Source organism: Herpailurus yagouaroundi, unplaced genomic scaffold (genome assembly GCF_014898765.1).
Source record: "Herpailurus yagouaroundi ecotype Mexico unplaced genomic scaffold, PumYag 141, whole genome shotgun sequence".
NCBI lineage: Eukaryota > Metazoa > Chordata > Mammalia > Carnivora > Felidae > Herpailurus > Herpailurus yagouaroundi.
This window is the reverse complement of record NW_024412396.1, coordinates 36,893,929-36,905,269: the sequence shown is the minus strand read 5'-3', so window position 1 is coordinate 36,905,269 and position 11,341 is coordinate 36,893,929. Positions and strand designations below refer to the sequence as shown.

The 11,341-nt window shown below is 36.4% G+C and overlaps 1 protein-coding gene across 5 annotated transcripts in view; it reads right to left on the bottom strand.

Annotated features, from left to right (window-relative positions):
* SLC38A6 (solute carrier family 38 member 6) overlaps positions 1 to 11,341 on the bottom strand; it is a 76,648-nt gene that overhangs the window by 29,996 nt on the left and 35,311 nt on the right. For all 5 annotated transcript variants that reach the window (XM_040477325.1, XM_040477326.1, XM_040477328.1 and 2 more), the window contains exons 7-8: positions 4,471 to 4,553; positions 3,946 to 4,004 (exon numbers count right to left, since the gene is read on the bottom strand). In XM_040477325.1, the coding sequence (XP_040333259.1) occupies positions 3,946 to 4,004; positions 4,471 to 4,553 (142 nt within the window). The remainder of the gene's footprint in view (positions 1 to 3,945; positions 4,005 to 4,470; positions 4,554 to 11,341) is intronic.

The following is an 11,341-nucleotide window of genomic DNA, read 5'->3' as shown; positions in this document are numbered from 1 at the left end:
ACTGAGGGTTGATGGGGGGTGGGAGGGAGGGGAGGGTGGGTGATGGGTATTGAGGAGGGCACCTTTTGGGATGAGCACTGGGTGTTGTATGGAAACCAATTTGACAATAAATTTCATATATTGAAAAAAACAAAAAAACAAAAAAAATGCTGTTTGGTATAATAGGTGTAAAATAAATTCTGTAAAAGTAGAATGCAGAAGGTAGCCACGTGGGTCTGTAGGTGCGTGTAATGAAACCTACACTTCACTGGGGTGATACAACGCCCTGCTGGTTTCCCCTCAAATGGCTGTTTTTAGGGGTTTGGTAAGAATAAGCTTTTTAAATTGGATTTTGCTTGGAAATGTGAAGAATATCCTTATCCTTTATCATGATCATATGCAGAATAATAAAGTTAACCAGGGCCAACATTTTTAGGTTTAATGCAATATTCCATTTATGTAACTGCTGCTTCTGAAAGAATCGTTTAAAAGAATGCCACCACTTTTAGGAGAATTAAATAAACCTGTTGTAAGAAGGTTCTCTTACAAATAAAAATACCACTGAGGTTCACATAGAAGGTGGAGTCTCCTGATTCTATCCCGTGATTCCATGGGATGTGTAGGAGACTGAATTTCATACAAAATCGTCAATAATGCTATTTACACCAGTGTATATTAAAACTGATAGAAACTGGGGGCACCTGCATAGCTCAGTGGGTTAAGCATCTGACTTTGGCTTAGGTCATGATCTCATGGTTCGTGGGTTTGAGACCCGCATCAGGCTCTGTGCTGACAGCTCAGAGCCTGGAGCCTACTTCAGATTCTGTGTCCTCCTCTCTCTCTGCCCCTACCCCACTCGCACTTTGTCTCTCTCTCTCTCCCTCTCAAAAGTAAATAAAACATTAAAAAAATAAACTGACAGAAATTGAACATTAGGTAAACAAGATAAATTTACCTCAAGATTCCTTATCTAGTAACCAATGCTAGGATTGGTAAATGGTAGCCATCAGATAACCTTTTAAGTGTGAGGATAAAAAATTAAAGCCGGCTTTGATCAGATTTTTTTTAAAAAGACTGCAAGCTTTACCTACATTATTTAGGCAGTGTAATTTAAGAAACAGATTTCTGGGCTGATTTTTTTTTTTTGAAAAATGTAATATAGATATTATATAGATTTACAAACACAAACTGACAAAAATAATAAATGAAATCATTGACACCCTTCAAAAAAATCTGAGCTAATATATACAGGCTTCCTTTCCCTAACCACTAGTATTTCAAAACCTAATTATTTAGAAAGTCTAAAATAAATATGACAATTAGAAGGAGCATTAAAAAAAGGTGTACAGTATCTTCATTGTCTCATTGCAGATCAAATTTAAATTGTGCTCACAGGTAAAAATCTGGGCAGATGGTTTATAAAACGTTAGAGTAAGTGCAGAAAAACGGTATTATTTCCATATGACTGCTAAGAAATCTGCACCGAATTTAAGAGTACCTGCCAGAAATGAATACTGTGAAAACTACAATAGACATCTTGTATCAATACATTTCACATGCTTCAAGCTATCGGCTATACAAACCAAATTATTCTTACCTATGCAATGCTTGGATTGCCAATTATCTGTGAGGAAAAAATTCAATGTTATCTAGACTGATTCTCTTTCACATCCATATGTTCATTTGCATACATAGGTCATTCCTAACCTTGTAGATACTTCTCAACAATTAGATTATGAAAGTGGACTACTTTCTAACACCATATAGAAAAACAAACTCAAAATGTATTAAAGATCTCTACTTAGGATTAAATGTGAGACCTGAAACCATAAAGTTCCTGGAAGAGAATATAGGCAGTAATTTCTCTGACATCAGCCACGTCAACATTTTTCTAGACATGTCTCTTAAGGCGAGGGAACTGAAAGCAAAAATAAACTACTGGGACTACATCAAAATAAAAAGCTTTTGCACAGCAAAGTAAACCAGCAAGAAAACAAAACTGAATGGGAGAAGATATTAGCAAATGATATATGTGGTAAGGGGTTAATATCAAAAATACGTAAATAACTTATACAACTCATGCCAAAAAAATAATCCATTTAAAAAATGAACAGAGGACTTGAATTTTTCCAAAGAGGACATACAGATGGCCAATAGACACACAAAAAGATGCTCAGCGTCACTAATCATCAGGGAAATGCAAATCAAAATCACAGTGAGATATCACCTTACACCTATCAGAATGCCTAAAATCAAAAAGACAGGACATACATAGCAAGTGTTGGCGAAGATGTAGAGAAGAAAGAACCCTCAGGCACTGCTGAAGGGAACGTAAATTGGTACAACCACTGTGGAAAACAGTATAGAGGTTCCCCCCAAAATTAAAAATAGAAATACCATATGACCCAATATTCCACTACTGGGTATTTACCCAAAGAAAACAAAAGCACTAATTCGAAAAGATATATGCACCCCTACGTTTACTGCAGAGCTATTTACGATAGCCAAGATATGGGAGCAACATAAATATTCAAATAGACAAATGGATAAGGAAGATGTGGTGTTGTGTGTGTACATAATGAAATATCACACAGCAACAAAAAAGGATGAGATAGTGCCATTTGCAACAACATGGATAGATTTAGAGGGTAGTTTGCTAAGTGAAATAAGTCAGACTGAAAAAGACAAATACCATATGATTTCACACAGGTGGAACCTAAAAAATCAAATGAATAAACAGAAAGTAGAATCAGACCTATACATACGGAGAACAAACTGAGGGTTGCCAGAGGTGAGGGGGGAGGGGGATGGGCAACACGGGTCAAGGGACGTGGGAGATACAGGCTTCCAGTTAAGCAATGAATAAGTCACGGGGAATAAAAGGTACAGCATAGGGAATATAGTCAATGATATTATAATAGTGTTGAATGGTGACAGATGGTACTAACACTTGTGGTGAATATAGCATAATGTATTAACTTATGGAATCACTATGCTGTATACCTGAAGCTAATGTAACACTTTTTGTCAACTATACTCAAAAAATTAATAAAGTACCACTGCAAAAAAAAATCCACTTATGGTGAAAATAACTGTGGTTTCCCTTTTCAGTGCGGAGCCTAAAAAGTCTATGTTCATGGATGTTACCTAAACTTGTGGTGGTAATCATTTTGCTATATATGTAAGTCAGGTCTTTATGCAGTAAGCCTTCAGCTTAGTGCTGTATGTCAACTGTATCTCAATTAAACTGAGGGAGAAAAGAGTCTGTGTTCAGTTCATTTACTTCTAAGATACAAGCCAGACAATCTGAGGGAGGGAGGGCAATGATTTTTAACGCTGATAAATTCAACAAATGATTAAATGAAAACGCTTTTGAGTATTTTAGTTTTAAGAGCATCCACTGAAGTATAACTATTTCTGGACACTAAAACCAGGGTCACTTCCTCTTCATTTAAATAATCCAAAGTTGTTTTATCCTCGTATCCCAGAAGACAGTTTAACCTAAATTAAATGCCTCCTTGATTGTTGTGATAGCTTGAAACCATGGCTCTATAATATGGCTCAACTACTGGTATACTGTGTTGTTGCTCATTTGGGTAGCATTTCCTTTCACTCATCTTTCAGTAGCAAGGGAGAGTTCAATCACATACACACACAGCATTATATGGAAATAAACTGAAACATGCACCTACATAAAGAACTAGACTTCATCTTAGGTTTTAACACAATCAGTGTGCTCTCCTCTCTAGTGAACCAAAAGAGATACCGAAGTTGAACTGTGGCTTTAGCTCAGCCTCTTCAAAAGAGATACAACAAAGGAAATAATTTTGTGGCCTAAAGGGCTTTTTAAATAACACAATGAACTAAAACTCTAACAGAAAACAGAGTTGAAGAAAAAAGAAGACATTGACACAGTAAGTTCCATTTTAGTGAGGAGATAAGCAATGTACTCTATTTCAAACTTACCACAACAGCAAAGAACACCATAAAGAAAAATGATAAACTACTTGTGTAGCCAAGAAAGCCTGTAAAATAACAGTAAAATAAAAAGCAATTTATAAGGAAAGTGTTCTTAACGTACAGCAAAAGCTATACATCTTGGGCATGTTTTCTATTACAGTGCTTGGTATCTGGGGCTTAGGGCTGAGAATAACAACATTCCAACTATCTGTCACAGATCATTTATGCAGCTCTGTACAGCAGAGTTGGAACAGGCTTACCACTAATGGTACACTGTAAGGAAAGGCTGCTCTTTAATGTTCCGCTGTAAAGATTTTATTTTAGTAGGGCAGACAAAATACTACTGCAAACCAAGTAATGGGCTAACTAGGCAAGGCTGAAGGCTGAACAACCTAAAATAAGTCCGAGTTCAAAATTATTCACCACTACCACCCTTCTGCTAAAAATGTGGTACTGTGAAATTTAAAAACCCCTTAACATTATCTTCTTTCTCTTCCAAACAAAAAAATGTTCTTTTCTCTTAAGACTTACCTATTTTAGGAAGAAGTGCAAGAGGGAACACAATGCCAACACAAATGATTATTAGTAGTATTTGTCCATCAAGATACCAAGACCTATTAGAAAAAAAAAAAAAGTCCTATTTTAGGCACAGGAATCCACTGTTTGTGTTCACACACACACACACACACACACACACACACACACACACACACAACCATTACAACCACCCATTAAGAAAAGTCTACTTCCTTTTAGTAAAATACGTTCTAGTGAAATCCTATTATTCTTATTAATGAATCTTCATTTAAGAAAGGTATCAAAATAATGAGATGCCATTTTTCAACCACCAAATTAGCAAATATTTAAAAGTAAGATAATAGTCAATGTTGGTGAGGAGTGACAAGGTAAGCGCAAAACTGGTGAAGGTAAAAACTGAATAAAAAAATACAGAAAATCAGAAACAAACATCTAATACCATGACAATTTTTTTAAAAAAAAATTTTAAGTTTATTTATTTTTTGAGAGAGAGACAAGGGAGGGGCAAAGAGAGAGGGAAAGAGAGAGAGCATCCCAAGCAGGCTCTGCACTGTCAGCGCAGAGCCCCATGCAAGGCTTGAACTCATGAACCGTGAGATCATGACCTGAGCAGAAACCAAGAGCTTGACACTTAACTACTGAGCCACCTAGGTGCCCTTAAGACCATGACAATTCTAAAACAAATTATGTGACTAGGGAACAATTTCAAAAAAGAAATTTTTGTAAGTATAATAACGGAATGAATACTCAGTAAACATCATAAATATATATAGCATGATAGCAATTTTGAGGAAAGGATAGATTCATTAAAAATGGAAAGGAACTACAACCTATTGACAGCCATCATCTCTGGGTGATAGAATGAGTAATTTTTATTCTTTACAGTTTTCTATATTTTTCAAATTATCAAGAAAGAGCATGAATTACCAGGAAAAAAAGTACTATATTTTTCATATAAAGGCATTAGCATAGTAAATGAAATAAAGGCAAGTTAAAAGTGTGTGATGAAAGGGGCGCCTGGGTGGCGCAGTCGGTTAAGCGTCCGACTTCAGCCAGGTCACGATCTCGCGGTCTGTGAGTTCGAGCCCCGCGTCGGGCTCTGGGCTGATGGCTCAGAGCCTGGAGCCTGTTTCCGATTCTGTGTCTCCCTCTCTCTCTGCCCCTCGCCTGTTCATGCTCTGTCTCTCTCTGTCCCAAAAATAAATAAACGTTGAAAAAAAAATTAAAAAAAAAAAGTGTGATGATGTATTTGATTACTTAAGAAAATTGGATGAACATTAAAAAAAAAAAAAAAATGGTCAGAAGGACAGATTTAAAATACCAGAAGCAGATATGTCTATGTGGTAGCAATATGAGCAGTTTTTATTTTCTCCTGGTTTACATATAGATGGGTTTCAATTTTCTAATATAAAATACATGTGTATAAGTTTTAAAACGTTAGAGTTAATGCCCCAAGAATTTAATAGTAAAGATTTCACTTTAGTATGTAAAGGACAAACAATTCATGCAAGAAGTATAACTAGTAAATACACACAAAGAAAAATCCAATCTCTGGTGCTAATTTAAGAAATAAAAATGAGGCTGTTGAAATTAAACTAGTAAAATTATTTTAAAAACAATATTCAAGGATGTGGCACAGTTGATCTTTCACGCATTGTTAGTGATCTTGTCAATTACTACTACTTCTGGAAAAACAATGACAATATGTAGTAAAAGCAATAAAAATATGGTAATCTAAGAAAATAATCTAGGGGCGCCTGGGTGGCGCAGTCGGTTAAGCGTCCGACTTCAGCCAGGTCACGATCTCGCGGTCCGTGAGTTCGAGCCCCGCGTCAGGCTCTGGGCTGATGGCTCAGAGCCTGGAGCCTGTTTCCGATTCTGTATCTCCCTCTCTCTCTGCCCCTCCCCCGTTCATGCTCTGTCTCTCTCTGTCCCAAAAATAAATAAACGTTGAAAAAATAAATAAAAAAAAATATTTTAAAAAAAAGAAAATAATCTATAATATAAAGAATTCTATGTGCATGAAACTATGAATATAACATTATTATAATATTAAGAAGCTGGCAGGAAGTCCTATATATTTAACAATAGAAAATACTAGGTCAATTAACAGCATATTCAGTGGAATATTATGCAGCTTTAAAAAAAAGACAATTTAGTGAAATGGAAATGATAAAAGTATAAAATCTATGGTTATTAACTATGTTTAAAAAAGCTTGAGAAAAATTAAAAGGGAATGAAATAACCATGATTAGGTAAGAGATGGTATTATGCATGATTTTTATTTTTTATCTGCCTTTTCTAAATTTCCTGTAATCATTTTTCACTGAAACATACACATATATACACACGCACAATAGTAACAAAGTAAAATTCATGCCAATATGGGAGCTAGAGTATCAAAGACAATAGGGATTATTTGTCCAAATCATATGGTAGATGCTCTCAGAATTCCCAGTTAGTGAAAATGCATCTTCTTTTTCTACTATGTAGCTAAAGTCTCCCACTGGCCTGTTAAATTAAGAAAATGGATAGGGGCATCTGGATGGCTCAGTTGGTTAAGCATCCGTCTCTTGATTTCAGTTCAGGTCGTGGTCTCATAGTCATGAGACTGAGCCCTGCGTCGGGCTCTGCACTGGGCGTGGAGCTTGCTTAAGGTTCTCTCTCTCCTTTTCTCTCTACACCTCTCCCACTTGCACTCTCAAATTAAAAAAAAAAAAAAAAGAAAGAAAGAAAAGAAAACGGACAAATTCCTAGAACCATACATCAAAATTGAATCATGAGAAATAGGAAATACGAACAGAGCACTAATGAATAAGGAAAATGAATCCGTAATCAAAAACTTCCCAACAAAGAAAAGCCCAGGACCAGATAGTTGTAATGATGAATTCTACCAAATATTTAAAGAAGAATTTATGTCAATTCTTCTCCAACTCTTCCAAAACTCTGAAGAGAAGGGAACACTCCCAAATTCATTTTACAAGGGCAGAATACTCTAATATCAAAGCCAGATAAGGATACTACAAAAAAAAAGAAAACTACACATCAAACTTCCTGATTAATACAGATGCAAAAATCCTCAAAAAAATATTAGCAAACTGAATTCAGTGGCACATTAAAAAGATCACAGACCATGATCAAGTAGAATTTATCCCTGCAACACAAGGGTGGTAGGACATATGTAAATCAATAAATGTGACATAGCACATTAATAGTATGAGAGATAAAAATCATATGATCATCTCGACATATGAGAAAAAGCACTTGACAAAATACAATAACCTTTTATAATAAAAGCTTCAATGAACTAGGTATAAAAGGAACATACTTCAACATAATAAAGGCCATACACAACAAACCCATAGCTAACATCATACTCGATAGGGAAAGGTTGAAAGCTTTTCCCTAAGATCAGGAACCACACAAGGGTGCCCAATCTCACCACTTTTCTTTTTTAAAATTTTATTTAAAAAAATGTTTTTAATGTTTATTCATTTTTGAGAGACAGAGAGAGACAGAGCATGAGTGGGGAAGGGGCAGAGAGAAGGAGACACAGAATCTGAAGCAGGCTCCAGGCTCTGAGCTGTCAGCACAGAGCCCCATGCTCGGCTTGAACTCATGAACTGCGAGATCATGACCTGAGCCAAAGTCGGACGCCCAACCTACTGAGCCACTCAGGCGTCCCCCACCCCCTCATCTCACCACTCTTTTTAAACATGGTACTGGAAGTCCTAGCTAGACAGCCAAATTGGAAAAGAAGTAGTAAATCTGTTTTTATTTGCAGATTATACGATTTTATACACAGGAAATCTCAACCAAAAAACTGTTAGAACTATCAACACATTCAGTAAAGTTGGAGGATACAAAATCAACTTACAGAAACCAATTACATTTCTATACACTAACAACAAAATATCTGAAAAAGAAATAAAGAAAACAATCCCATTTATGACAGCATCAAAACCAATAAAATATGTAGGAATAAATTTAACCAAGGAAGTGAAAATTCAATACACTGAAAACTGTAATACTTTGATGACAGAAATTAAAGACACAAATGAAAAGCTATCCTGTCCATGTTCATAGATAGGAAAAATTAATTTGTTAAAATGTCCATACTGCCCAAAGCTATCTATAGATTTAACATATTCCCTATCAAGATTTCAATGACACTTTTTATACAAATAGAACAAAAGACCCTAAAATTTGTATGGAACCACAAAAGATCCCAGATAGCCAAAGCAATCCTGAGAGAAAACAACAAAGCATCACTCACACTTCCTGATCCTAAACTATGCTACCAAGCTGCTATACCATTCAAAATAGCATAGTTCTGGCTTAAAATAGACACATAGACCAACAGAACAAATAACAGAGCCCAGAAACAACTCTGTGTCCATATACAGCCAACTAACATTTGACAAGGGAGCCAAGAGTGTTCAATGGGGAAAAAATTTTCTTTAATAAATGGTGCTAGGAAAACTGGATAAACACATAAAAAATAAAAAGGACCCCTATCTTATACCACTCACAAAAATTAACTTAAAATGGATTAAAGACTTAAGTGTAATATCGGACCATAAAACTTCTACAAGAAAACATAGGAAAGTAACTCCTTGACATTGGTTTTGGCACTTATTTTTTGGACATGACATCAAAAGTAGAAGCAACTAAAGCAGAAATAAGTGGCACTACATCAAACTAAAATGCTTCTGTACCACAAAAGAAACAACAATACGAAGAGTCAATCTATGGAATGAGAGAAAATATTTGGAAACCGTATCTTTGGTAGGGAGTTGATATCCAAATTATATAAAGAACTCATACAAAGCAATAGCAAAAAAAAAAAAAAAAAAAAAAGAACAATCCAATGTAAAACTGGGCAGAGGAAATGAACATTCTTCCAAAGACGACATGCAAATGTCCAAGAAGTATATGAAAAGGAGCTCGACATCACTCATCTTCAGAGAAATGCAAATTAAAACCACAATGAGATATCAGCTCACACTTGTTTAGTATGGGTATCAAAAAGACAAGAAATAGCAAGTGTTGGTGAGGAAGTAGCGATAAAGTAATCCCTGTGCACTGTTAGTGAGAATGCGAATTGGTTCAGCCATTATGGAAAATAGTACGGACGTTCCTAAGAAAATTAAAAATAGAACTACCATATGATCCAGCGATGCCACTTCCGGGTGATATATCCAAAGGAAAACAGGATATGGAAAAGATAGCTGCAGTTCCATATTTATTGCAGCATTATTCACAATAGCCAAGATATAGAAACAACCTAAGAGTTTGTCAGTAGATGAATGGATAAAGATGTGGGATATGTGTGTATCTATCTATCTATCTATCTATCTATATATATATACACACACACATACATAATATGCCATATATATAATATACATATGGAATAATGGAATATTATTCAGCCACGAGAAAGAAGGAAATCTTGCCACTTGTGACAATATGGATGGACTCTGAGGGTGTTGTGCTAAGTGAGAGAAGTCAGGCAGAAAAAAGATCATTATCGTTTATCACTTATATGTAGAATCAAAAAAAGCCACACTCACAGAAACAGAGTAGAATGGTGGTTACCAGGGGTGAGGGTGGGGGTGGGCAAGGGAACGGAGATGTTGGTTAAATGGTACAATTTGCAATTAGAGGATGAATAAGTTCTGGGGATCTAATGTACAGCCTTCTGATTGTAGTGAACAATAATGTATACCTGAAAGTTGCTAGGAGAGTAGATCTTTAATAGAACATGATGGAGGGGTTAGTTAACACGACTGTGGTAATCACACTGCAATACAGAAGTGTACTGACATGTTGTACACCTTAAATGTATACAATGTCATAGGTTATTTATATCTCAGTTTAAGAAAAAAGAAAGAAAAGGTTTTCCTCTACATGGGTTTCCACCCCTGGCTTCCGACATGGACTTCATCATGCACTGTGTCCTTTTGTACCCTGGCTTAAGAGGAAGTCCTCTGTAACGTATCTTTCCCGGGTATTGTTGGGTGCCAGCAACTTCCTCTTAAACAGAGCAAAAGAAGGAGCGGCAGCAGAAATAGCACCATGATGATACCTTTCCCTTTTTCACTCTAATTCATGTCTTTAGGAAATGCATGTGTCAGAACCCAAAAACCTATGCGCAAGTATTTCTAGCACTAATGGACCCAAAGATGTGCTCTCTGCATTTGCACATGCCTCTCAATTCCTGTATGCAGGAGGACCTAAGAGCACACATATTAAGAATACAAAATGACGGGGCACCTGCTTGGCTCAGTCGGTAGGCGTCCGACTTCAGCTCAGGTCATGATCCCACAGTTCATGAGTTCAAGCCCCGTGTAGGGCTCTGTGCTGACAGCTCAGAGCCTGGAGCCTACTTCAGATTCTGTGTCTCCCTCTCACTCTGTCCTTCCTCCACTCACACTGTTTCTCAAAAAAGGAATAAATGTCAAAAAAAAAAAAAAAGAATACAAAATGATATTGGGCATGTTCCTCTTCTAGTCACTCTTGAATTCAAGTGTCAAAATGGGAACATCAAAATACCCCTCATTGAGGAACACCTGACCACCAAATTTCTGAAAACAGCAAAAAGCCCAGGGCTCTCTGCCTAAAACCACGCTCCTTCTGGGACCCAATATCAGACCCAGACCACTGCAGTGTCAGGAGAAAAAAGACCCAAAGGAGCACCAAAGCAGATTCCATCTGACAGTTCTGCTGTTCCTACTGTCATGAAGGTGGAGTTGTGCAGAGGGCATATTAATCTTTAGGACCAAAGACTCTTTTCTCTTGCGTAAGAATAAAGGAACACTTTAAGTCCTGAAGTTTATAACTTATACAACTTATACAACGT